At 40.9% G+C, this 27,010-nt stretch overlaps 1 protein-coding gene across 1 annotated transcript; it reads left to right on the top strand.

Annotated features, from left to right (window-relative positions):
* Positions 1 to 349: 349 nt before the first annotated feature.
* blmh (bleomycin hydrolase) lies at positions 350 to 26,646 on the top strand. Its single transcript, XM_080053734.1, has 12 exons — positions 350 to 475; positions 3,361 to 3,558; positions 5,520 to 5,629; positions 7,546 to 7,687; positions 8,150 to 8,238; positions 8,341 to 8,433; positions 17,690 to 17,845; positions 18,363 to 18,521; positions 18,613 to 18,680; positions 19,023 to 19,140; positions 19,573 to 19,639; positions 26,330 to 26,646. Exons 1-12 carry the CDS (start codon positions 466 to 468, stop codon positions 26,476 to 26,478), a joined length of 1,359 nt encoding a protein of 452 aa, XP_079909860.1. The 5' UTR covers positions 350 to 465; the 3' UTR covers positions 26,479 to 26,646.
* The last annotated feature ends 364 nt before the right edge of the window (positions 26,647 to 27,010 follow it).

Here is a 27,010-nt window from a genome sequence, read left to right on the forward strand (position 1 = left end):
GGCCTACGCTAGAACCAAATGGTGTAACAAAAAACACAAACAATAATAATAACAAGGATGTGTTGTAAAGTCTATTAATTCTGTAGGCTACTGATTTTGTGTGCTCCCTCCTAAAACCTAAAACAGTTGATATGACATCAGAAATTGAAAGAAAATTATGAATTGGCTAATTAATTAATGGATGTTTGCAGAGTCATTTTGGTGTAACTTTTTCCGTTCATTTGGATTTGTGGTGTTGCAGCTCTACCTGTCTCTCAGTGGTCTCATCACATGCTGTGCTTAAAGTGGGGCGGTGCCTAGAGAGCTGGCAAAACTCCGGCCAACAGCCGCCACGTCAAAGACTTGTCTAAGCGCACCTAAAACAAGCGCACCCCGGGATCACACCAACTGACTGTCGGTGAATGAGATAAACAAAGAGCCGGTGACTTTTCAGGAAAACGGACGCGCCTCGAGCTCAACGGAAACATGGACACTGGTAAGTCGAGTGCCGCCTTCTCCTGATTCAGCCACGGTGGCTCGTGCAGTTGGCAGCCGAGCTCAGCCCGAGTTTTTTACAGCTAGAAGAGAAGGGTAGCTGAGGGAGCTAACAGGCTAGGCTAGCATTCATTGCGTTAGCATGCCAGCCTCCTAGCATGACTCTGCCGTCGTTTACAGTAGGTTGACAGTTCATGCCCGTACTGTATGGTAATCAAGGCACCGGCGTCCCAACTGTAGCCCCGGACAGCTAACACACGTTTACTGTTCTGTCAAAAGCTATAGTCTGCTTCAAGAGCCGGGAGATGTCAGCTAATGCAGCCAGCTAGGGTAGAGTGGACTTGAAAATGATGCCAGAAGCCTTTAAACTCTAAGAAAAGGAAAACAATGAGCCTCTAAAAAGTGAGGGTTTAGTAAGTGGACGCACCGTCTTGACCCGAAAAGAGTAGAGATAAACCATGGACATATAAAGAAAGATAAACCCATGTTACACACTATTTAGATTTTTTTTAACGATGACTAAATTACTGGCGCTTGTTAATATTCAACCAGGCTCGACAGTTGATTGGCATTGTTTCACTTTCACTCCATTCAACATCAGCTTTCATACCTTTTTGTATTGGACAATTAGTTGTTCTCTTATTTACAACATGTATCATTCCTATATAATTAAAGAAGGAATTACAATAAGGACCTTTTTTATGTGTCATGTAATAATCAGATATTTTTGGATGTCTGCTTTTCCTCATCCAAACTCTCATTTAGCCCTTTGCACAGGGAACCATGATGGGCCATAGTAAAATGCATACTATAAAGCCAGTTGTATAACCACTGATGCGTAAATGTGCAAGTCACTCTGACCGCCTGTGCTTGGCCCTGCCCTGTTCATATACTGTACAACCACAGGGATGTGTGTCCTCACCATTCATCGCTGAATAACAGCCTGGCTGACCTACAAACTAGGTTGACCCTTTTCCTTTGCCAAATCTGTTCACACATAATATAACAATGTTATGTGTGCTGGAGACCCAAACTGTTAGAGCAAAATGAAATCCCTTAATATGTGTTTCCCCTTTGTTGGTATCTATCCGTACTCATCAATGTCATATCAGTCAACTGTTGCGCCTCAAGCAAAGTGCTTAGTTGACATGATGTGCCCACCTGCCTCCTAAAAACACTCCCTGCCTTAGGCCTGGTTCTGCTTTTCTTCTGATAATATGGGCATCACAGTTAATAAGGCTTGGCACTCTATGCTGCAATCAGTGCATCTCAGCTTTGTGTACATGGAAAATAACAGAGCACAGCTGAGAGAGAGAGAGGGGTTGAACTCTAGGCAGCACGCATGACTTGGCAATGTCCCTCTCAATGTTTAATTGCTCTGCACCATTATTTGAACATATTACACCACACCAGTGCCAGTTTTATATTTTCTAAGTGTGTGTGTGTGTGTGTGTGTGTGTGTGTGTGTGTGTGTGTGTGTGTGTGTGTGTGTGTGTGTGTGTGTGTGTGTGTGTGTGTGTGTGTGTGTGTGTGTGTGTGTGTGTGTGTGTGTACAGTACACCCCTCTTCCCCTGTCAAGCGAGACTAGACAAGCTTTTCCAGTGTGTTCCTCTCTCAAATGGAGCCATGATGATTGATGAGTGATAACAGCTCGCTCCAAACACATCACTACAGCAACAATTATGTCCAATATGAATGAGGTTACATCTGGGAAGACCATAAGAAACAATGTATAAAATGGTTATAGTTACATCTCTAACTATGATACAAGCTGCTATTTAATAAACATCTACAACACAGTCCCACATTGTGTGGTTACTATCGCTGCAGTTTTCTGTTTTGGGACTCTACCTCTCCATAATCACGTCAAGGTGCCTCTGTCTGCATAAGTCAAAGAAAACAAGCATGGCTAAAAAATACATGATGATTATCAGCACATTATTAGCAGCACGTTCACATACTACATTTAGTTATACATTGTGAATACTGCAGCCTACAAAAAAATAACACCAGTTTCTAATTAACCCTATAGCAGTATAGCTTAATTCAATTGAATGATACAGAATAAGGGTATACCAAAAAAGGACAATTATATCAAACCGTTAACACTAGGAATTCGGAATTCATAATAGTGACCATAAACAACCTTCTAAACTTAAATTGATACTTGTATCAATTAACCTCCCGCATGCTGCTTATGTCTTACTATGTGTAATGTATACTTTCAGAGCTCAAAAGCTTTACAGTGTGCAAATTATGCGATACGCAACAGATAGTCTCACGTAGCATATTATTTCTGTCAAGATGGTACCGTAAGTAGATATTCATGACATTAAGATTTAACTTACTTTTTGCGTCCAACATGTGCGTTTGTTTAAATTTGCTACATTCAAAGTCAACCAGGTGGCCCAAGCCCTAGAATGGGAAAGCTACCGTATGTCCCCAATTTATTCTGTATTAGAGCGTGAATGATATTGTCTTGAATACGCCCCACACTAAACCATGTTCTCTCTGTTCTCAGCAAGGATGGTGGAAAAAGGGATGCATCATTAGCAAAGTATGTGCTGTTAAGTTTACAACTATTGATCTGGTACTTTCCAGGCATTATTGTGACAGCTGAGCACATGAGTGCTCATAGATCAGAGCGTAAGTGTGTGAAGTGTCTATGCCTGAAGTGCACAGATGACTCATGGGAATGAGGAAGTAGATATTCTCCCTATGTAGTCAGCTGACAAACTGTTTCGCTGGCAAAATCGCCCTATTACATCATGTCAACTTGTGCTTGTCATAACACCTGCATTATTTAACCACATTATTCATTCTGTCATTCCTCCTTTCTGTCTCTTTTTTCCCATCCCTTCATGGTTCCACCTCTCCCTCCTCCAGGTCTGAGTCAGGAGAAGGCAGCTGCCTTTCTGAAGCGTCTGCGGGCCGAGCCACGCTACCTGTTGGCCCAGAATGTGTCCACCTGCATTGACCCATTGGAGGTGTGTCTGCACCGGCAGACTGTCCAGGATACTGTGCACATTTTCCAGCACTCTATCCCCACAGAGGGCAAGCCCATCACCAACCAGAAAAACTCAGGTACAACAGCAATGTTTATAATTATTACAGCATAACATATTAAAACAGCACCTTTTGCAGGAAGAAGAAATACATCCGTAGTAAGGCTGCAACAACAAATCGATAAAATTGATTACTAAAAGCGTTGGCAACGAATTTGGTCATCGATTTCTTGAGTCGCGCGATTAATACGTCACTCGTAAGCGCGGCACTGTTTACATTCAGCCGGCGACAGGTTCATGCACGCCCACAGCGAGCCTTCCGCACGTGAAGCGGTGCGGGAAAGCTATAGTGTGAGCGGCCACAGCTTGTATTTTGGTCAAATCGAACACTGGACTGTAGGCCTATATAAAAGTGTTGTACCTTTGCTGTCTTTGGGTTAAAAAAAACTCCTTCAATTCAGTATCCGTCTAGTCCAAAAAAACTCTGTCAGCTGCTGCTGCTGCAGACGGTGTGCAGACGTGCTCATCAACAGTCATTCAAAGCAGCGGCAGTAATCACACAACCGAACAGTGTAGAAAGTACCGTCAGTTAAAAATAGTAATCCAGTTTTTAAATCCATGTTAAAATCGGAAGGATATAGAGCTAGTTAGCTTAAAAAAAAGTAGCAAACATGTCAAATAAGATGTGTTCAGGCCGGCTCAGTAATATGATTGATGTGTTCAAATGCAACACACAAAAAAGAAAATTTAGATTTTGGCGAACTTGTTTTCCCAGCAATATAAAATAGATAGTAAAGATGGAATTATGACCTGTTTATTGTTCTATCTTGAGCTATGATCATATCAGCAATTAAAGCAATAGTACAAGTTCTATTTCAACAAAATAATAGAAAAGTATCAATAGTGATATCAATAAAGACTTGGATCGTTAAGGAGTCTCGAAAATGGTATCAATATCAATAAAAATTCTCCTGTTATCTGAGAGAAATTAAGATGATTTAATTTTTTTAACCGTTAGTATTTACCGGTTACAAATCTTATCGGTTGACTGGTTTACCATGGACATCCCTTATACTGTATAAATGTATATCATACATTGTATGTTTTTTTTTGTGTTATCCCAGTTAAGTTTATTTTTTAATTTATCATTTAATATTACTTTTAATAGTTCCGGGACGTTGGCGCAATAACCTGGTGTTTTGACACTTCATTCTGCACTGTGAATTTGAAGTAATGTTCAGTTTTTGAATAAAGATGCAGCAATTACAAATGTTTATTTTTTTTTATCCGATTAATCGATTAATTGAAAAAATAAACGATTATTAAAATAATCGTTAGTTGCAGCCCTAATCCGAAGTACAGATGTCCTTGTTTAACTTTTTACCAATAAGAATAATTCTAACCCATTTAATACTATCAGTATAGGGCTGGGTATCAAAGTTCAATACTTTTTCGGTATGGTTTCTTTTTACTTATTTATTTCTACATCTGCATAAAATTAATGAAATAAACGTGGTACTTGCTTTAGATAGGTAAATCCAACCGCTACAACCGTTTTTGCAGATGTGTTTAGACTACTAGAGAAGAAATGGACAAGGCCATATCATTATCTGCATTGTCACAGGCAGAGAGGAAAATGGAAAGCATGTCTGTTGTACACTGGCAATGAATAAGGAGACCTAAAATTGTCTGTGTATTGGACTGCATCCTCTTAAAAAATAAAAATAAAAAATAAAAAAAAACGTTTTATCTGTATCAGTAGCTGTGTATCTGAATCTTATGGTAGTGGGGGCGGGACCTGATAAGCCTTTGGCTTCTCCTACTTCCCTTCGGACGATAACACAAAGTAATATGTGTGAATATGCAAAGAGAAAATTGTGTATTGTGTGTAATTGTCCGGAAGAATAATAATAAATAAATACAAACCTGTGACAAGCTTTCAAAAAACCCAAATCCACATTGGTAAGATCACAGATAGTTGCCCATATAAACACATGCTTAGTCCTTACTAATCTTGACTTTTTCTCCCCATGTCACCAGGGAGATGTTGGATCTTCTCGTGCCTCAACGTCATGCGTCTTCCCTTCATGAAGAAGTTTAACATAGAGGAGTTTGAGTTCAGTCAGTCCTACCTCTTTTTCTGGGACAAGGTATGACACAGAGCCACACACCTTATCATTCTCAATGAGCTGAGAGATTGATTGTATGTTTCATCGCTTCCACTATGTGTGTGTGTGTGTGTGTGAGACAGAGACACTTTGCTTAATGTTCCTTCTCTGTCCCATCGACCTTGCGTCTTTTCCTCCCACACGTTTTGACCTGCTGGTTGCTGCACCAGGAATACACCTTTTCTTTGTAAAACATGCCAGCCATAGGGACTAACACTGACTGTAATATCATGAATTATTATTAACAATGAAACAACACATGTTGAGCTGTAAGAATATAAGGCCTCTGAATGCTGACTGTTTGAATAGGGAGTGGGCAGTGTTACCCATAAGATAAGGATTTACTTTTGGTGGTGGGTGTTGCAGAGTGTGAGAGCGCGGTGATGGGGGGTTCAGTTTTAAATGAGTCAAACAAAAGTTCATGAACTATTTATTGATTTAAAAAAAAAAATAAAAAAATTAGTCAATAATGTAGAAAAGAATACATTTAAATATTAGACAAACTAGACGAGACTTTACAGTTGGGCGTTATCCAATTTTTTATGCCTTTTTAAATTGCCCCAAAATTATAACACTACACTTTACGGGGGGGTTTCATCTAATCAGGTTGAAATCCCCTCTCCCAAATAATTTCAATTGAATTTTTTTTCATTTTAACCAACAACACTTGAACACATCACCATGTAACGTGCCGTTTTTTTCTCTTTAAAGCGCAGCCCTTTTTTGACAGGTTTATTTGACAAATGAAGGTAGGTTTCATCACTCACAGGAGGTCTGTTGTACGTCAGCTTATTGGCCTGAACTGTAGTTCGGAGCACGCTGGCCTAGCAAGTGCTCTTGTTTTGGCTCGTAGCTGCAGGGCTAACTAGCTTTAGCTGCCCGATCAACTTTCCAGAGGAATGAACTAGCCATACATTGCGGAGGCGTTAATGGCTTTTACTTTAATTCGAGCGCATGAGGCACTTTTACGCAAACTAACAACACATCGACCCGTAGCATTACACGTGGCTGCACATAGCACAATCACTGACTACATTTGATTTTTAATTTAATTTAATTTTTTTCAAATAATGGGATACAGGTTTTATCTACCTTGGCGGGTCTCCCAAGTAGAGCCAATGTGTGGGGAAAAACTGGGTATCGAGAATTGATACTAAATCGGTGCTGGTTCCTGCCTGGTCAGAACCAAGATATCGTTAAGCCCCATGGACAAACTAACGCTATTGCTATTCATGCAACATTCATTTAATTATAACTTAAGTTGCATTTTTAAATGATTTCGGTCCCCTAAAGATGATGAAGCTGCCGGAATGCAATTACGTTTTGACGTTTGTGACACTTCTTGTTCTGTGCTATCCATGGACACACATTGAAAAGTGTAGGCTCACTTTACTATTTTTAACACTTTGCAGCCAAATGCAATATATTTAGTTGTATTTAAGTGAGTCACACTATACACACTTCCATGAAAACCCACTAATACAATATGATAAATCTGAAATCTCACCCAATGTTCTCCTTTTTTTAAAGTTATTTGATCTCATATTTAATGGCTGTGAAAGAGTGGCTTACAGAGTTATCTTAGATCTATTTTATTAGATTAGGCAGATTGTGGCAGTGGTGAAGTGGGTAGGGAGATAGTCCTTTAGAGTACCTACCACATGTCCAAGTGTCCCTGGGAAAAGAGGCACTGAACCCCAAATTGCTCCCGAAGGTTCAGAGGGCGCCTTGCATGGCAGCTACTGCCATCGGTGTATGAGTGTGTGGATGAATGAGTGAATGTGGTAAGAATTGTAAAGCGCTTTGCTATATAAGTCAAGTCCATTTACCATTTTAGATTGAACAGTCCCTCGTAGTTTCTCTGTTTTACTGACCATGTCTCTCTTGTGTTGTTTTAGATTGAGCGTTGCTACTACTTCCTCCAGGCCTGTGTGGAGACGGCACAGAGGAAGGAGCCAGTGGACGGGCGCCTGGTCCAGTTCCTGCTCTCCAATCCCACCAATGACGGAGGACAGTGGGACATGCTGGTCAACCTCATCGGTCAGTTCTCCCGCCTGACACACAGACATGAGTTCAGAAGGAGTTTTTTTTTTTTTTAAATTAACTTTATTGAACAATTCTCAATACATAAATGAGAAGTATTTCATATATCTTATCTGCTTACATCAAAATAAAAAAATGAATATACATACATACATATAGACATATATGCATATTTATTAAATAATATAAATAAACAGTACAATACTCTAAATGAAAATAAAAAACATCCTTCCTCCTCAAAAAGATTTTTATATATATTGATAGTTTAGTTACTTTTTTTTATTGTCAGTTAGTGCCAATGTTTTAATATATTCTTTGAATTCAGCCAGGAAAATGAGTTCAGAAGAAGTCAATGTGGAATCATTGACCCAAGCCATGTCACTTTTTCATTTACAAAAGGATGAGGTTGCAGGAGGGAAATGCACTGTACTTACTCTCTATATGTAAATGTGATTGCAGAGAAATATGGCGTCATTCCAAAGAAATGCTTTCCAGAGTCACACAGCTCAGAAGCCTCGCGCAGAATGAACGACATCCTTAATCAAAAGGTGTGTTGAGACATTTCCATCATTTCAAGCTAATAGAGATCACATAACAGAGTATTTCCTGAGGCAGTGCTGACTGTGTTTGTATCTCACTGTGTGTTGCAGCTGAGAGAATACTGCCTAAGACTGAGGAACCTGGTGGCCAGCGACGCTACTAAAGCTGAATTGTCTGAAGCCATGGACACCATGATAGAGGAGGTGAGGCTGAAGGAGCACACACATGCTTTTACTTTTAGAACATATTATAAAGGGTATTTCCACTGCTGGACGTTTCTCACGGAAACGATTACTTTTCGTGAGGAACTGAAGAACTAACAGTCAGCTGTATTCGACTAAATTGTCTTCCTCCAGAATAGTTCCAGGTGTAAAAGAGAAAGTTCTTTTCAAAGATTCAGGGGCCTTCATTTATCAACCGTACTTACGCACAAATCTGTGCGTAAGGAGGGCGTAAGAACATTGCCACGCAAAGTATGGAATTTACCAAAATGTACTTAGACCTATGAATGTGTGTAAATGTAAGCACAGCTCTGACCATGCTTACGAACCGAATTGAGTGGTAGAATAGCAATATTACAAGCACAAAGCAAAGCATTTAAGAGTGTCAACGTCTGCATTAACACTAGAACCGCCAGCGTTCTCTTTATATCTATAATCGCCACGCGCGTCAAATCCACCCGTGCATTTCTAGTGTAATATAAAGTCATACATTTGTTTGTTTAATCATCATCTGTGTTTTGGACCTCTTGTTTTATAATCTAAGTTTCTTTAAGAACACTGATCACGTTTCGTGGCGACTCAGTAATGAAACGATAAAGTAGATATAATATCGCCAATATATCAATGAAAACAGCTGGTCAAAACAGCGTCCAAATGAGCTAAAATCCTAAATGCAATAAATAGTTATATGGCACACTTATTTTTAGGTAAGCTCTAATTGATTATTCATTAAATGTGTCACACGTTTACATGTTTTGAAGCGGAGGATCCCTCCGATGCTCTCTGTGCGTCTCTTCTGACAGCACTCAGCTGTGAGCTGGACGAGCCAGACTCGCCAATCACTCATTTCACTTAGTAACTCTAATGTTGTTAGGAACTTATCTTATCTTCATCTCTTATTTATTGAAAGAGTTTATGAATGACTGCACGTAAAGTTGTCAGATCGCGGACCCCAAACAATGCCGTTGCCTTACAACTTGCTCGAAAATATCACATTTTCCCATGCAGCAAGCTTTCTTTTGTTTTAATGCCTGCACTAAGTGAGCCAACAAAATATGTTTTGCTTTGATTCAACCTCGTTTACAAGGGTTTCCATTTATGTGTTGGAGAAGTTTCTTTTCGTCGCCCTCTTTGCCATTGTAGCGGAGAGGGATAAACACATTCACATGGTTGATAAAGGGATGTGTTGTGACCATATATGGTTAATTGGAGGCGTTTCTGAATGCAAATTGTCTGAGCGTGAACGAGCATGGTACTTAAGAACATGTGGGATTTATCAAGATTGATGACTTACTGGTGTGCGTACGATAGGCCAGCGCACGTTTGATAAATACCGATTTTTTTTTTTTTGTACTTAAGCACATACTAAATTTCATTCGTAAGAGTGAATTTAGAACCTTTTCTACGCACTGTTGATAAATGAGGCCCCTGGACTGTCGCTGATTGATAAAATACAACAAACTGTGGGGCTGCTTCAACTGTGTACAGCTACATTGACAATATAAGAGCACAGTGGGTGACTCTAGTATCAATATAAGGACAAGGTTAACAACAGCTATGTGGTCTGCTTGCTGGTGGAAAAAAGGGAAAAGCCCAAAGTAATAAGCATCAAACACTCACTGTTTTGGAGATTTGTTTCCCTTTGTTATTCATTCAGAACATGAGTTCACACATCGGAGTGGCTCCACTGTAAACAGAAAACAAAAGGCTTTCCTCTGCCTCTCAACCTCTGCCTGTTTTTTTTTATGTTTTAATTTTGTATTTATTTATGGTCATTCAGTTTAGATCTTCTAACAGTGTTGTCATTTATGTATGCATGTGGGAATGGCAGAACATCTATAGAATCCAGTCCAGCGCAAAAAGCACCTTCAAACACATATTTAACTGTATAAACTTCCTCAATGCAGAATGTATTAGTTGTGATTGATTGTACAGGTGATACTCATAGAGGTACCACTGATTGTTTGTTGCAAAACAGCAGAAATGGCATTGGGTTAACTTTGCAACATTGTTCCATTTTCACCAGAAGAGGGGGCTGTCAAGTTATACTAAACTGAGAGCAGCAACATACAGCCAAGTTGAGGTAATGCCTAGAAGCAGTCTGCTTGGGTAGGGTGATAAGCTCCAGGTTCAGATTCATATTTTTACTTGCATACTTTACTCACTAAAATACAGTCATTTAAATGAGAGGGATACACAAAAATGACTTACTAAAATGTTGCCATTTTATTTACACTTTTATTTAATATGAGACTCACTTCACAACTGCATTAATACCCCAGGTGGCACTAGGGCACAGACATGCCAATAACTTACATTTAATCTGAGGTGTGCAGGAAAGGAAAACATTTGGAATCTGCAAAATACCTGCCTGCACCCGCAAATTATTTTAGAAAAACATATTCTTTACAGCATTGTTTTTTCTGCTATTTGGAATATCGTGTTTTTTTTTTTTTTTTTCATTTGAACACATTTCATACAATGCAGAGATGCTGTTTTGTTCATGGTTTATTGTAACAGTACCTCCCATAAGCACTCCTAAAAGTGTATTAAGCTTTAATGTACCAATGTATACATAATGGCATACAAATCTAAATGTGGGTTTGTGTGGTGTTCACACAATGTGTTAGATGTCTATCTTGTTTATGGAACAGTGTATCACAAAGACGGTGAAGACAAGTCCATGCCCGGTAAAAAAAAAAATCAAAGGTACTTGTAAGTTAACCAAACATTTTCAACATAACAGATGTAGAACATGTACGGCCCTATGAAATCCGTTTAATTTTTTTCCAAATTCCGTTTTATTTTTTCACAAATTCAATTTTTTTCGTTTTAATCTCATGACTTCTGTTTTTTGACAATTAACACTCATTTAATCATCAAAACGACTGTCTAATTAATGCAAACTAATAATATTGTAACAATTTAATCAGATATAAGACTACATTTAAAATACATCACAACATTGCACTGTTTTTAGTGCTTCAAATAAAAACAACTAGGCTACATGACTATAAAACAAAAAACTGATTTGTTGGGTATAACAGAAAATAAAGCCATTCATTTTGTCCTTCAAGTAAAACATTAAATCATTTTTTTTGCATAAATGATAAAGTCCTTATAAACTTTTCAAGAAGCTGGACTAGAGTGAATATTGGACAGGCTTTATAGGTCCATGGCTCTTACATGTGGGACAGCGCTTCACCCAACAGCGGGCTGCAACACAAACCTTCAGTCTGTTGTGCGACGGAGAGCTAGTTAACATTAGCATCAGCGTTAGCCGAGATCACGGCAACAGGCAGCTGAATAATTTAACACATAAACACAAGTTACACTACATGAAAACAACGTTAAACAGTAACATCGCTAGAGTTATAATTGCGTGTTAGGAAACATTGTTGAGACTGGAATTTCGTACCGCAGCGTCTGTTCCATAATACGACAACACTCCCTTTAGCAATGGCTGAATATAAGACTTCCCTGTGCTGTGTATCTGTGGGAGCGAGTGGCATTAATAACTTCAAAACAGTAAACGTTTAACATGATTACGTGCTTTTAGATGCTTTAATCATATGCCGAATGTATAAACAGACCATATTATTAACAATAAATTAAGTTATCATAGGGCCCTACACATGTTATCATGTGCAAGACTTGTGTCTCTCTACACTACGTGTTTTTCTGACTCGGACGGGTTACACTTTGTAAGTGTGTAGTATGCTTATGAGGCCCTTTTTCACGCTTGCTTTATGTGTGCGTGTGTGTACGTGTGTATAAATGTATGAGGGGGCCAGTCAGTCAATCAGCCTCCCATTGAAGCAATTGAACATAGTACAGTAGCCTGGTGAAGCAGCCTTTGTTAGCTGTTTTGGTTGCATTGTGCTGCTAGAAGGATGCTTGTTTAAACATTCGCCTGTATTTTACAGTGCCATGGATGTCCAGCCATCACAAATGTACACACACACACACACACACACACACACACACACACACACACACACACACACACACACACACACACACACACACACACACACACACACACACACACACACACACACACACACACACACACACACACACACACACACACACACACACACACACACACACACACACACACACACACACACACACACACACACACACACACACACACACGTTTGCAACAGTAAAGACGGCTCCCACTGCAGTGCATGACAGGGTGGGCGGTGGCAATTGTCAGTGTGTTTGTTTGTCCACCTGGTATTGGTTTGTTTTGTGAAACACAACTCTGTCGCGGCCAGTGCTGATGGAGCCTTCAGTCGGTCGACGGCGTGAAGACAGCAAACCTGTTCAAGGATACTGTACACATGACCAGCCTCATTCTAAAAACCATATCTATAATGGAACAGCCTCTGCAATGCAAAAACGTTGTATCTTCGCTATGTTTATTGCCAAAAAAAGAAATGAGTGATTGAAATCATGAATCAAATTTTAAACAATTTTTTTTTGTAATTTAATCAACCTTTCCATGATTGTAATTCCTGTCTAAGAGATTATCACATGTGTATAGTAAAGGAATATATATATACAAACTGTTAAAAACTGTATTACTGTCCTATAACAAATGTTTCCTTTACATGTTGACATGCGTTTGATCCTGAGGAACACGTGCACACACAGATGCAAAGTGTCAGCCCTACTTTGCTGTGTGTGTAGGTGACGCTGTCCAACCCTCCCTATGCGAAGGCTGTGATTGTGTCCTGGTCTTCATCAAACCAGCCACACACACACGCCTATGACAGGCAACCAGGGTCAGGGTCTCTGCTTCCACTTACTGTACCCAGGGCTCGCTGCTTTATTTAAATGGATCCCTTTGCGTGTCAAGAATCTATTCTCTTAGCTGTTAGGATGACAATTTCTATACGCTGCCTTACTGGAGCTAAGCAGATTAGTTTCAAGGGTCTTTGCCTTTCATGCTGTATCTAAAGTGTGCCCCTGCTCTGCCACTCTCACTCACATAATACTGTAGATCACTTGTGTATGTTGTCTGCGGGTACGGCACACACACACACACACACACACACACACACACACAGGCAGGCATAAAGATACATTCACTGGTAACTGTACACACGCACTGCACATTGAGTTCTTTACATACACACAGATGGTATCCCTCACGCCACAACTGTAACCTTTCCACGCTCCATTGCGTCATGGAAGCAGAAAGACCATATGCGGCTCTGGTTCTGGTCTGAATGCACACAGAGTGATTCTTGTGACGAGACTCATTTATGAGACAGCCATCAGAACCATAGAGGAACTTTCTTGCTGCTACTCAGCAGCTCAGCACTGCTGGCTATTGCCTCAGTTGATCTGTTGTTCAATGTGGGTGGCTTCCTGTAGATGTATCATTTTAAGGGGCTACAACTTTAGCCTTGCCAGTTCAGAGACGTCCACTCACATCTTTTTGAATTTATTTGCACAATTGTTAGACTTTACCACATGTGTTGCATGTTTACAAAACATTGAAGTTTAATCAAAACCTTTCTCCCTTTTGTCCAAAGTGTTTGCGATGGTGTAATTTGCTTACACTCAAGTCCAGCTTCTAGACGATTGTTATAAATGTACCACAGAGTAGCAATGAGCCGTGTTCCTGGCCTTGGCATTTACTGGTTGAGAGCCAGTGGCTCGGCTCACGTTATTCATTTGAACATTGTGGTGTTGGTATTGATCAAGTGTTACGTTTGATTACATTGAATATTTGGCTGCAACCTTTCACAGTAAGAATGGATTGTATTAAAACGTGTACTGCTTTAATTAACCCTCATGTTTTATGCTGAATGTAATTTGTATCCCGTTTGTTTCAAAGACTTGTAAGATGACATTTTGACAGTTATTTACAGTGTTTAGATTTTATCGATGTAAATATATCAGGCAATGACAGGTGCAGATATGGCTGCACTTAACACTTATCAGGACCACATATAATGCCCAGAGCAAAGTCCCAAAGAGGGAAGTGAAGGTCACCTAGGTTGGTTTAAGAAGGGGTTTTTGTCACCCTTTTTCTTTCACACAAGCAAAGTGATCTCTGAACTTGTGAATGTAGCAATTTAAAAAAAAAAACTTTCTCAGTGCTCTGTCTTAAGCACAGTCTTGGGCACCATGTATATTACAGGAAAGAAGGAATACCAATCGGGAGTGCCTCGGTCAAAGTCACCAACATAATCCCATATATTGTAGTGTGTTTCCATTGGCTCAGTGTGCTGACTGTATGTGACACACTCACTTCTACGACCAGGTGATTTGTTTGTTTGGGTTGGGACGCCAGCCGGTCAACACCGCAGCCCAGATGCTAGCAAACATTAGCCCCAATAGCGTGCTCTCAGTCAAGCTTATTGTTTATAGCAAGACACGCACACTCTCCATGTCACAGAATTGAGACTGACCTGAGGTGGACCCTTTGCTAGAGGCTGATGAGTTGAAGAGAGAAAACTGCCTGTAACAAGCTCCATCAGACTCCCTCATTCCAGCTGGTTCCTGAGGCCTGTTAACAGTTTGGATGTGTAGAATATTAAGACATAAAGGATCTGGCCTTTTTGAAGTTACAATCCAAACATGTTGCAAGTTCTTATGATAATTGCCAGTGGGTGTAATGAAGAGCTTGGGGGTCCACACTAGGGTTAGGTGGTATCCAATTTTTGAAACCGCGGTACACTGTATTACTGTTGGGTAAAACCTATTTCTACTTCAGCTGTAGCCTCACCTAACACTACATTTACAGGATTGCATTGAATCACTAAGAAGTTACCTTCACCAAATACTAATTTTAACTGGACAATGCTGAACACATCACAATGTTAATGTGTATACAACCTATGTTCCATACAAAGGGAACAAACAAAAACACTGCATTTATTTACTTGTAAAATATTTTATGGGAGCTCTCTCTCAGCCCCCCCCCCCCCCCCCCCCCCCCCACACCTTCTTTATTGACGCTTGCCAGGGGAACATGAGTGGGCACCCAGCTGAACTGGCATGGAGGAAGGTGCTTACAGTATGCCTCGGGGCATCTGAAAGAAGGATTGTTACGAGTGGAAAGGTTTAAAGTTACCAGGGAGAGCAGAGTGTTTCTTGGAAGAAAGATGGAAAAAGGGGGGTGATTAAGAGGAAAGAGTGGAGGGTCAAGGTCTCCGATGGGCATCTGGGCAAACACAGGCCAGACAAGGGGACGGACACCTTGCCATGTTTGAGGTTGTATGAGTAGGAAAACGCTTCAGGAGGGACGAGGGGCTTAACAGATGCTCTTGTTGACTCTGCACATTTGTGTATTTTTGTGTGCGTCTGTACTTTTAGTGACCGTCCGTGTTTCTGCGATGAAGACGGGGATTGTTTGTTTGTCTAAGCCAGGCCGGAAAATGTGTACATTTTTGTGTTTTTCGTCTCTGTGTGAGCATGTGTCTAGGTATGTTTGGGGTGAGAATAGAAGGCTCAGCGTCTATTAACCGGAAAACAAGAATGTCATCTTTATCTAGGGGCATTTGATATGCTGCTATGGCTGCTTTATTTCTACAGGACGAGCCAACCACTACCGCAACTAACTCCGCTGTTGAGAAGGAATTGTATTAAAGTTTCATAGTGCCCCTTTAAGACTATTAGAAATGTGTCCTTTTGTCAGCCACAGTCAAATCAAGGAGAGTGTGATGTATCTCCCACTCAATTAGAACAATACCGTCTTTAGTACACCCTGTGCTGTTGCCTTTTGTCAAACCAATGTATCAATATCTAGTGACACTTTCCTTTATCTTCCACCAACAATGGACTGCGCTACATCTTAATTTCTCAGCGCCTTCTTCAATGGTATTTGATCGGACTCAGCAGTTGCTTTTCCTATGAGGAGAGGGGAGAAGAGAGAGCAGAGGATGGGAGAGGTTTAAAAGCAAAATTCCTGAGATTACTATATCGGGGGGTTAGAAGGGCCAGATTGACAGACGGCCCAGTCCAAACAACCTCGATATAGCCCACAGGAACTCAGTCTGAACTTTAGCGCCACAGGAAGACACATTGAGGGAGTGGGGGAAAAGGGTGTGGGCTGCAAATGAGGAAATGGAGGGATATGAATAAGATGGAGGCAAGGGGAGTGCCGTGGATGGGGAAAATAAGAGACAAAATTGTGAGAGAGGCCCAGGCACTGACAGATGAGTGTGTATTCCAGACGCAGGCTTGGAGGGGTTAGATGAGAGCAGATCATGAGTGGGAAATCTGACCAAAAAACTCTCCGTCAGCCTCCCTAAGGGCAAGGATGTACAAATGATGGGGGGAGTTGTGTGTGTGTGTGTGTGTGTGTGTGTGTGTGTGTGTGTGTGTGTGTGTGTGTGTGTGTGTGTGTGTGTGTGTGTGTGTGTGTGTGTGTGTGTGTGTGTGTGTGTGTGTGTGTGTGTGTGTGTGTGTGTGTGTGTGTGTGTGTGTGTGTGTGTGTGTGTGTGTGTGTGTGTGTGTGTGTGTGTGTGTGTGTGTGTGTGTGTGTGTGTGTTTTTCGCAAGAGACAGTTTTTACTATAAAGCTGTAGTGCGTAACCTCGGTCGCCCCCATGAGAAATTCTGGGTAATAACAAAAACACTGTCTTTGCATCTACATGAGGTTTTATCTTAGGTGATCGCAATTCTTCTTTTCTGACTACACCAGTGTCAGGGGGCCATACTGAGAAATACAGAGAGTTGTGTAGTTGATAGGCTTCATCAACTGTCACCTTGTTTGGCGAAGGCCTGAATGTCACTGACATTCATTTTATATAAAAAAAAAAAATTACTCATTATAGCTTTAAAGCCTCGACTTATAGTAACAGTGTGGCACTTTGCAAATGCGTCACCCACCTGAAATTAAAAAAAAAGTCTTTGTTTTGTCTTTTGATACAAGGATCTACTCTATGCATAGGAGTTTAGCACACATAACATAGGAGTTTAGCACACATAACATGGGAGTTTAGCACACATAACATGGGAGTTTAGCACACATAACATAGGAGTTTAGCACACATAACATAGGAGTTTAGCACACATAACATGGGAGTTTAGCACACATAACATAGGAGTTTAGCACACATAACATAGGAGTTTAGCACACATAACATAGGAGTTTAGCACACATAACATGGGAGTTTAGCACACATAACATAGGAGTTTAGCACACATAACATGGTGCAAGACAGTGCTTTGGTAAAGTTAATGTTCCTCGTGTTTGTTTTTCTGTGCAGGTCTTCCGGGTGGCGAGTGTTTGTCTAGGCAGCCCGCCCGAGACCATCTGTTGGGAGTACAGGGACAAGGACAAGAACTTCCATCGCATGGGTCCCCTCACCCCCCAGGAGTTCTACAGGGAGCACGTCAAACCCCTATACAACATTCAGGACAAAGTATGTGACCCCAATGTGACCCCCATGAAAGGCATCCGATTAGGCCATGTGACCTCACCCTGCGTTCCGAATCGTATACTCTTTCTTTTTTCTATTATACATACTACATCCAACGATAAAAATAATCTAGTTAGGATGCAATTGGGACATACTTATTTATTTCATCATGATAACATTGCACTTTGATCTTGCCTCTTTCTTTTATATCCGTCGCATCCCTGTTTGTTTTCATATGGAGGCTTCGTCGATGTGACACTTCACTTACATACTGGATTATGGGTCAGAATCGCCCAAATAGGATGCTGTTTTCAACACAAAAATGTTTTGGCCGGATGTAGTAGACATCCGGGTCTTTCTAACCATACTAAATTTGGCCACAAGAATCGGGACATACTAAATCTTTTTTCTACCATACTAAATAGTAGAAAGTATGCGATTCGGAACGCAGGGTCAGTTTCATTACGCCCCTGTGGAAAGTTCCAGTGTTTGTGATCTAACGTTGCCCCTCTATCTATAGGTCTGCCTCGTGAACGACCCTCGGCCCCAGAACCCCTTTGGGAAGCTGTACAGCGTGGAGTTCCTGGGCAACATGGTCGGAGGCCGCAGCACTCAGTACAACAACCAGCCCATCCAGCTGCTTAAAAAGGCCGCGGCTGATTCTATCAAGCAGGGGGAGGTAGGTCGGTTGAAAAAAAAAAAAAAACGGGCGTAACTGTACGGAACAAGTACGTGAACATCTTTTAACATGGCTGCTGTTTATCTCACAGGCCGTCTGGTTCGGGTGTGACGTCGGCAAACATTTCCACGGCAAGCTGGGCATCAACGACATGAATGTGTGAGTAGAATTGTGTTTCTTAAAAATACCATCCAAGGGTTCACCATGAATTGATTGGGTTTTGCATCATGTGGATTTTTTATATATCGCAAAATGTGTCTACCTGATTCTCCAAATGCCATGTTCAAGATAGCAGTGAAAAGGTGAGCTGTTGTTTGGCCCATTCACAATCCCAGACCCCTGAAAAAGATATATTTGGTATTAAACGATGGGTATAATCAAAATGCTACCGTAAACCTAATCAACATTGTACCTACATACTGATCATTCCAAGAGAAAAGGCAGACATTTTTATTCATCAGAGGCGGCAGTGTAATATGATTTTATTTTTTATCTTCACAGGTTCAACCACGAGCTGGTGTTTGGCGTTTCGGTAAAGAACCTCTCCAAGGCGGAGCGGTTGATATTCGGAGACTCTCTCATGACCCACGCTATGATCCTAACTGCTGTCACAGACAAGGTACGCTCACAAAGACATACAGTACATCAGGTGTGTGTGTGTGTGTGTGTGTGTGTGTGTGTGTGTGTGTGTGTGTGTGTGTGTGTGTGTGTGTGTGTGTGTGTGTGTGTGTGTGTGTGTGTGTGTGTGAATGGTAACCTTGTACATTACATATACAAGCACACTGACAGGAATACACAGATTCAGAGTTTGCAAGGGTTTATTATTGCATCAAAGCCTTGCTGTGTGTTTACGCCGTTTTTAATCGGCTGCAGTTTTTCATAGGGATGTCAGTGTAAGTAACACTAGCTGTTAGGACACTTTCTCTTGCCCTCTGGTTCTTATCGGCCCAACCGTTTGCTCTCTCTCTGTCTCTCTCTCTCTGTGTCTCTCTCTCTCTGTGTCTCTGTCTCTCTCTCTCTCTCTGTGTCTCTGTCTCTCTCTCTCTCTCAGGATGGGAAAGAAGGCTTTGAGAAGTGGAGGGTGGAAAACTCCTGGGGTGATGACCGTGGGAACAAAGGTAAATATATCATTGCACTATTCCTACTTTCAGTCCTTCTCTTTGGGGTGTGAGCCTCTTCTTTTAGATATTATCTATAACGGATGACCAGAAAAATGTATTCAACCTGATTTGTTTTCAAGTCACAGTGATGCAGCCGGCCTAAAACATGTAGAACAGTGTCTTTCTCCAAAGATAATCCACCGTACTTGTTTTATTTTTCCCGCCACAATGTCTCCTGCCTCGCTATCTCTCTTCCACATCTCTCTCACACCACAGTCTCGTGTCTTCTCTTCAACATCTTCCCCCTGTTTGTGTCTATACAGTTAAGAACAGTATTAGACAAGGAGCCTCCCCCTGCCTAGCTGCTTTATGAACTTGTAATTGGCTGCATCCTGTTTCAGAAAGATTCACAGACTGATACACAGAGGAACAGCGTGCCCTTAGTGTGTTTTTGGAGCTCAATGCTTCAGGCTCCAACATAATAACCGAATGAGCTGATCCTGATGCCCAGATAGAAGCACAGTGAAAATCCCCCCCACTCCCCCCTCCCCCCCCGAATGTCTTGACAAAATATTTGTTCTTCTAGGCTTGGTGACAGACTGGCTACTCGCATGTCTAGTTCAACTACGGTAGCTGGCTGACCACTTACTAACCAGCCAAGAGTATGCTAGTGCTAATAACAATAGCGCCATGATTCAATACTGACCTTAAACTGGTATTGTATCACTTTTTTGTGACTGGGAACTTTTGAACCTGATTTTCTATTAATTAATTTCAATTATTTATTATTTTTTTTAATTTATTTAAATCCATCAGGGAACTAAGGTTTGTTTTTATGCAGCAAACAGGCTCCACAACACAGCACCAACGGCCCAGACTTTACTGTCCACTGTTGTTATTCCATCTGTCCTTTCATCTCTTGTTTCCCCGTCGTCCTCTGCCCTCTCTTCCCATCCCTGTGCTCGACATTCCACTGCAAATTATAGGAGAGTATTTTCGGTCAGTCATGCATCATCTGGCAACACACACATACAGTACGGCAGCGTATACACACAAGAGGGACGTGCGCATACTCACAATATTTGCTTGAACCCACAAACCGTGGTGACTGTTGGGAAAACATGTGAAAGCCCCTCGGTCAAATCAAATGTATTTCACGCATATCTTATTCCATAAACACCCGCAGATAGGAAAGGCAAGGGCCCCAAGTCCCTCCAAAGCCAAATTAATAAAGTGTTTTGGAACAAAAGTTGGAGAAGGGGAGTTCACTTGGGAAACCGGGGGCTTTGTTTGTTTGACATTGGCGTAAGGGGAAAAAGAGGCATATGTGGGGAGGGGAAGGAGGGACGTGAAACAGAAATAGAGACATAGCACTGGTCCAATCAGTGGGATATCAGAAAAAAACAAAGCTGAATAGATTGAATTAATAATAGTGGTGTAGTGGATAGAGCGTGTACCATATTGGCTCCAGCCTTGGTTGCAGTGGTCACGGGTTCGAATCCGACCCGTGGACCTTTACTGCAGGTCATCCCCCCTCTCTCTCTCTGTCTCCCCATTTCACTTCTGTACTATCAAAATAAAGCTTTAAAATGCCAAAAAATAAATCTTAAAAATAAAAATAAAGACATGGTTTTGGAATAATCATAATAATGACAAAGAGGAAAAAGGGAAAAGTCATGGAGCAGAGGGAGAAAGTGTAGCGTGTGTTTCTAAGGTTTAACATCTCCCTTCAGGCCTTTTTAATATTGGCCCTAACCCTGAAGCAGTCTCTCTTTTGTCCTCCATCTTTAGGCTGCTATTATGGCTCTGCTCACTACACAGCTCATTCTTTTACACTGTTTCAGACAGGTGTTTGGCAAAACTCAGGTCAGGTTTCTATTTTAACTGGACATAAGCCTGACTCCTTAATATTCATCACAGGTCTTTGTTTGAACTTTGAATGAGTTCACCTTTGAGAAAGGAACTATTATTGTTCTGGAAACATGATTCTATTGTTGAATAAATAGAAGAAGATGATGTTAATGTGGATGGAAGGAGTTCCTTGGTAGCGTTACAACATAACAGATTCCCGGGAAGACAAGCTTCATTAGATCTTAAGTATGCCTCTAATCCATTGCCATTATTTTGCACTGAAACCACAGTTGCATATCTGTCCCTTTCACCTCGTTTAAAGGACCCATTTGACTAACCATGGAATGTAAAAGGCCTTTTCTGTGGTCTAAGAGCAACTCTGCGGGTGTACCGTTCGCCTTCTATCTCTTGAGTACCAAATGTTTTAAAAAATACATCCTAATGGTTAAATCCCATACTTTCCTCTGTGCTGTTATCGGTCAAAATGAGTTCAAAGAAGCATGTGCTTTCATCATAGACACAGCCAACCTCCTCAAGTCTGATTCAACTATAGTCAAAACCACTACTTTTGACTATTGATTGACTGGTTCGTTAGAAAGTCCTTGTTTCTGGTCATTATTATCCCTTTGGTTGTCCTCTAACTTTTCATCCAGCACCATTACAAAACAAAATTCCAACTTGTCCAATTCTTTGGTTGGGGTGGACCAACATACTTGCAAAACTAAGGACATTCCCATCAGCTTCAGCTCCACTTTGTGTTTACCGTATTTTCCGCACTATAAGCCGCACTGGACTATAAGCCGCAGGTGTTATAATGTTTAATTACCATATGTAAGAATTTGTGCACAGAGGGGATTGTCGGGAAAGAGATGGCTGCTTGAGGAATCTCCCATTTATTAACATTTCAACAAACAAGTTGCATATTTGCATAACGTATTCAAGTGTTACCATTTAGTGCAATATCTACTAGGGATGGGCACGAGTGTTTTCACTACTCGTGTGATCGCTTGCATTCCTCGATTATCAATCGATTCCTCGTTAAACTTTTTTTTATTTTTAGAACGCAACGCATCTGTCTACAGAACAACGGTTGACCGCAATAAAGCGCTCAATGCTTATGTCAAACAGTCACAGTTGCCATATGATATTAAGGATTTATTCCCACAAGTTTAAAACACATTTTCCTCACTGAAAGTAATTAAATAGACGGGCCACAATTTAATCCGATCGAGTAGGTCTGCGTTGGGGAGAAAAAAAGAGAAAAAAAGCATGGGCTGTAGTTGTAACAAAAAAATAGCCTAAGTCACCATTTAAAATAAGAAGGGCTGCAAATAATATTAAATGATTGTCCTACAATTTAAATACATATACATAACTCACCAAAGCAGATTGTATATCCAACCGCGTAATGGTCACTCCGTGTTCGTGAATAATTACCGTGACTAATTATTCATTAACGGAACGTTACACCGGTCGGTTTTTGAATCGTATCCCCATATTCCCTATTGAAGGCTTCTTAACTGTTGTTGGCTCGGAGCGAATGTGCCTGAAGTAAGCCTTGCTTCTTCTTTACTTTTCTTTCCAAGCGGAGAGCACCTTGCATGCTCATCTGGAGTCTAGGCTACTCATTACTAACAGAGTAACAGGTGTCATCTCCCCTTTTTTATAAACGTAATTTTATCATCTGCTTTGAAATAATTGGACAGTTATATTCCTGACAATGTTCTGGAGAAAGGAGGTGGCTGTTATTTGCAATTGCTTTTTGACACATCGCTCAGTTTATTGCACTTGCATCAAAATATTTAATTTTGTTAAACTTTATTTTATCCGTTTTGTGCCGTTTTGTACACGTATATAACATTTTAAAATAGGGGCGGCCGGCCGGCCTAAAGGCTACAAACGCAACAAAAAACTATTTTCCTCATCCACCAATCGAGTTCATTTGAAACGAGGAGTACTCGAGTACTCGATTACTAACGCCCATCCCTAGTAGCTAATGAACATATACTGTGCTGTGTAATAACAGGGTCGAAAAATTGGGAAAAAGTCGCGGCGTATAGTCCGAAAAGTACGGTACTGCAAATTAGCAACAACTTACATGCTACTTTACTAGGCATGTTCGTGTTGGTATGTTAGCATACTGACATTAGCATTTATGTCAAAGGACCACTGTGCCTGTAAACGACCTAAAAGAGCAACTAGCATGGCTGATGGTATGCATCCAGCTGTTCAAATATGGAACACATATTTTCTTATCGATAGGTCTAAATCCTTATTCACTTACCTCATTCTGATTAAAGTAAGAAAATGATGGTTCATGTTTGGCAACTGCTGCGTAAGTCTGAACTAGATGGTTGCTACAAACTCTTCCAGTTCACAGTAAACCCATCTGTTTTAAGACAGGACAGTCCGCCTATCCCTAAAAACAAATAATGACACCCAACAGACACACACACACACACACACACACACACACACACACAACCATGCCACCCAACACGCGGGTTCCAGGAAGCTCACATCAAAACACACACACGGCTACCACAGTCAGAACCAGGCAACGTGCCATCGAAGATTTGCGTACTTGGATGGACACACATACACAACCGACGCGGCATCTTTGATACATTGTTTTGAACTGTGGCATGTTCTTGTGGTTTCCCTGATGTTTTAGATAAGTCAACTTGACAGTAGAAGGGATGCTCTTGTTGCTCAACTCTGAACACACAATGATAGGGAATGAAGAAGGGATAGGAATAGGGAGAAAGGGGGGGGCGTTACATTGTGGGGGAAGACATAGTAAAATGGCTTTAATTCACCATGAGATCTGCTTATCAGTTATCATTCTGCTTCCCCACATGTTTAAGTTCTGTACCAGATTGTAACTTCTCTGGTTTCACATACAGCTCCGGAAAAAAATTAAGAGACCAGTCTAGATTTTCCTTAAATCTTCATCTCTACATTACTTAATGAAAATGCTCTAAATGACAGAAGATGTATTGGAATTTGGTACATATGTTGTCAGTAGTTTATATTGTAAAACCAAAATGTTCATTCTACTCAAACATATGCCTATAAATAGTAAAACGAGAGACACTGAACATTTGGATTGGGCTCTTAATTTTTTCCAGAGCTGTAAGTAACTTGGACTAAAAGTAAAGTAGAATAGACACAGACATATTTCATTTTGATTAATCATTTCAGTATGGGGCTAAAGCATATCCTCAGCCAAGAAGAGATTAGGTTATCCCAACATGTCAAGTTCAAGGCAGGCTTTCATAACCACCCCGGACTCGACCACGATGACCTTGTCTGACTACACACACACACACACACACACACACACACACACACACACACTCACACTCTCTCTCTCTCTCACTCACACACACACACACACACACACACACACACACACACACACACACTCACACTCACACTCACACTCTCTCTCTCTCTCTCTCTCACTCACACACACACACACACACTCACACAGAGAGCAAGGGAGAGAGAGACGGATATTGTTAAGTTATATCAGGGTGGGCATGCAGAAGTGATAGCAGAAATGTTGAATGAGTGTGAACCAAGAGAGGGGGAGGGGCTCCTTCTCTCACTCCACCCTTCTCCCCCTTGGAACAATGGAGTTTAGTTACGAAAAGCACTTCAAGCAAATTAAATGTGCAGCCAGTGGGTTGGACCACTCTACTGACTTGTTCGCATTAGCACCCCTCCCCTTTTTAATGAAAGAGCAGATGATTGTTTTAAGAAGTGACATGTCGGGGCGCTCCGGTGGCGTAGTGGATAGAGGGCGTACCATATTGGCTCAGGCCTTGTTGCAGTCGTCGCGGGTTCGAGTCAGACCCGTGGACCTTTTACTGCGTGTCACCCCCCCCTCTCTCTGTCTCCCCCATGTCAACTCTGTACTATCAAATAAAGCTTGAAAAAATACCCCAAAAAATAATCTTAAAAAAGCAGTGACATGTGTTCCTAAAGTTTAACTGCATCGTTTGTGTAGAAGTGTATGGATGAGGGAAGCCTGTTTATTAGGACAAGATCGTTTTATAGTTGTAATGAGTCCTAGAGAAACTATTTTTATGTGAGCAATATTATCCAAATGCGAGGACCATGGGCCAGCTTAGCTTCAAAGCCCATGCCTTTGGTAAACAGTTATGTGTTTATTTGTAATACACTTGGCTCCTCTCCATCCTCGTCTTGACGTCTTGATGACAGGATGACTAAACTTGTCAACATGATAACTTAACTCGCCAAACTAAACAAACAAGATCATGAATGTCTTTTTTGTTTCAACGTGTTCTACAATGCAGAAAGAGTGGCACACTGTGCAGAAAGTTCCTAATATAAGATGCTTTATTTTAGGGCCCGACCGATTTAGATTTTTTAGGGCCAATAACTATTATAGGCAGAAAAAAATCCGATAACCGATTAATTGGCATATTAAATTTAGACGCTTTTGAACCTTTAAATATATTATATATGTGTATATATTGAACTGTCAATGTAATGTTAATTAATCCAATGTGTTGCAACACACCTGCTGCTGCTGCTGTAAATAGACTTAATGCTATTCATTAAGGCTACCTCCAGGGCACTAAACACGTATTGCTTGATTAAAAGTAATATTACAATGAAAAAATCTGAAAATCTTTGGCCAACTTATCGGTTGGGCTCTACTTTATTTCTCCGTCCAGGGTTTACCTATGTCTTTGCAAAAAAAAAAAAAGCTTTATAAGGGAATGCTCTAGCGCTATTGCTTAATCGCCACGTTGTCGGGTAAAAAAACACATCCTCAGACTTTCTTAACAACTGATTGGATGTCTTCTCTGTCCGTCTCCATAGGTTACCTGATCATGACGGACGACTGGTTCTCCGAGTACGTGTACGAGGTGGTCGTAGACAAGAGTTTCCTCACCACTGATGTCCTGGATGTGATGAATCAGGAAGCTGTTGTACTTCCTGCCTGGGACCCAATGGGAGCCCTGGCATAACCACACATGACCTCCAGCTTTTAGCCCCAAACCTCTGGTCTATTTGACTCCGCCCTATTCTCTCGGCTGCTTTTACCTCACCAATATTTCCTCGACACCTACTTCCAAAACATCCTGTTCTTCTAGACCTAAACAAAAATAAAGATTTTGTTTTCTTTTTTTACTGGACTGCCTGTGTCTTTCACCTGTCTTTATTTCCCCTTAGAGAGTGGAGGTTTTGCAATTCTACACCATTTTTGTCTTTTTTTTTTCTTTTTCTCCAGGAAATGTAAAATGAATAATGGGCACTGAATCTGGGCCTGAGCATTCAAGGTTGATGAAGTGGGTCTATTGCATTAAATACAATCTTTTCATTTTTAGACGAGGAAGCATCACAAACGGGCCAATGATTGAAGAGCATAACTGCAATCGAAGCTGTGGACATGCGGTAGATTGCATACGCCAGTGTGGTCGGCGGCTTTTTATTGATTTTCATATCGGATTGAAGTTCATGTGTTCCAATTCTCCCTGTACCTCTTGGACACTGGCAAAA

This window comes from Ammodytes marinus (genome assembly GCF_949987685.1).
Source record: "Ammodytes marinus genome assembly, chromosome: 3".
In the NCBI taxonomy this organism is placed as follows: Eukaryota; Metazoa; Chordata; class Actinopteri; order Uranoscopiformes; family Ammodytidae; genus Ammodytes; species Ammodytes marinus.

Coding starts and splice junctions, on each gene's coding strand:
- blmh (XM_080053734.1), top strand. Junction 8,239..8,340: donor ACGACATCCTTAATCAAAAG/GTGTGTTGAGAC, acceptor TGTGTGTTGCAG/CTGAGAGAATACTGCCTAAG. Junction 19,640..26,329: donor TGATGACCGTGGGAACAAAG/GTAAATATATCA, acceptor CCGTCTCCATAG/GTTACCTGATCATGACGGAC.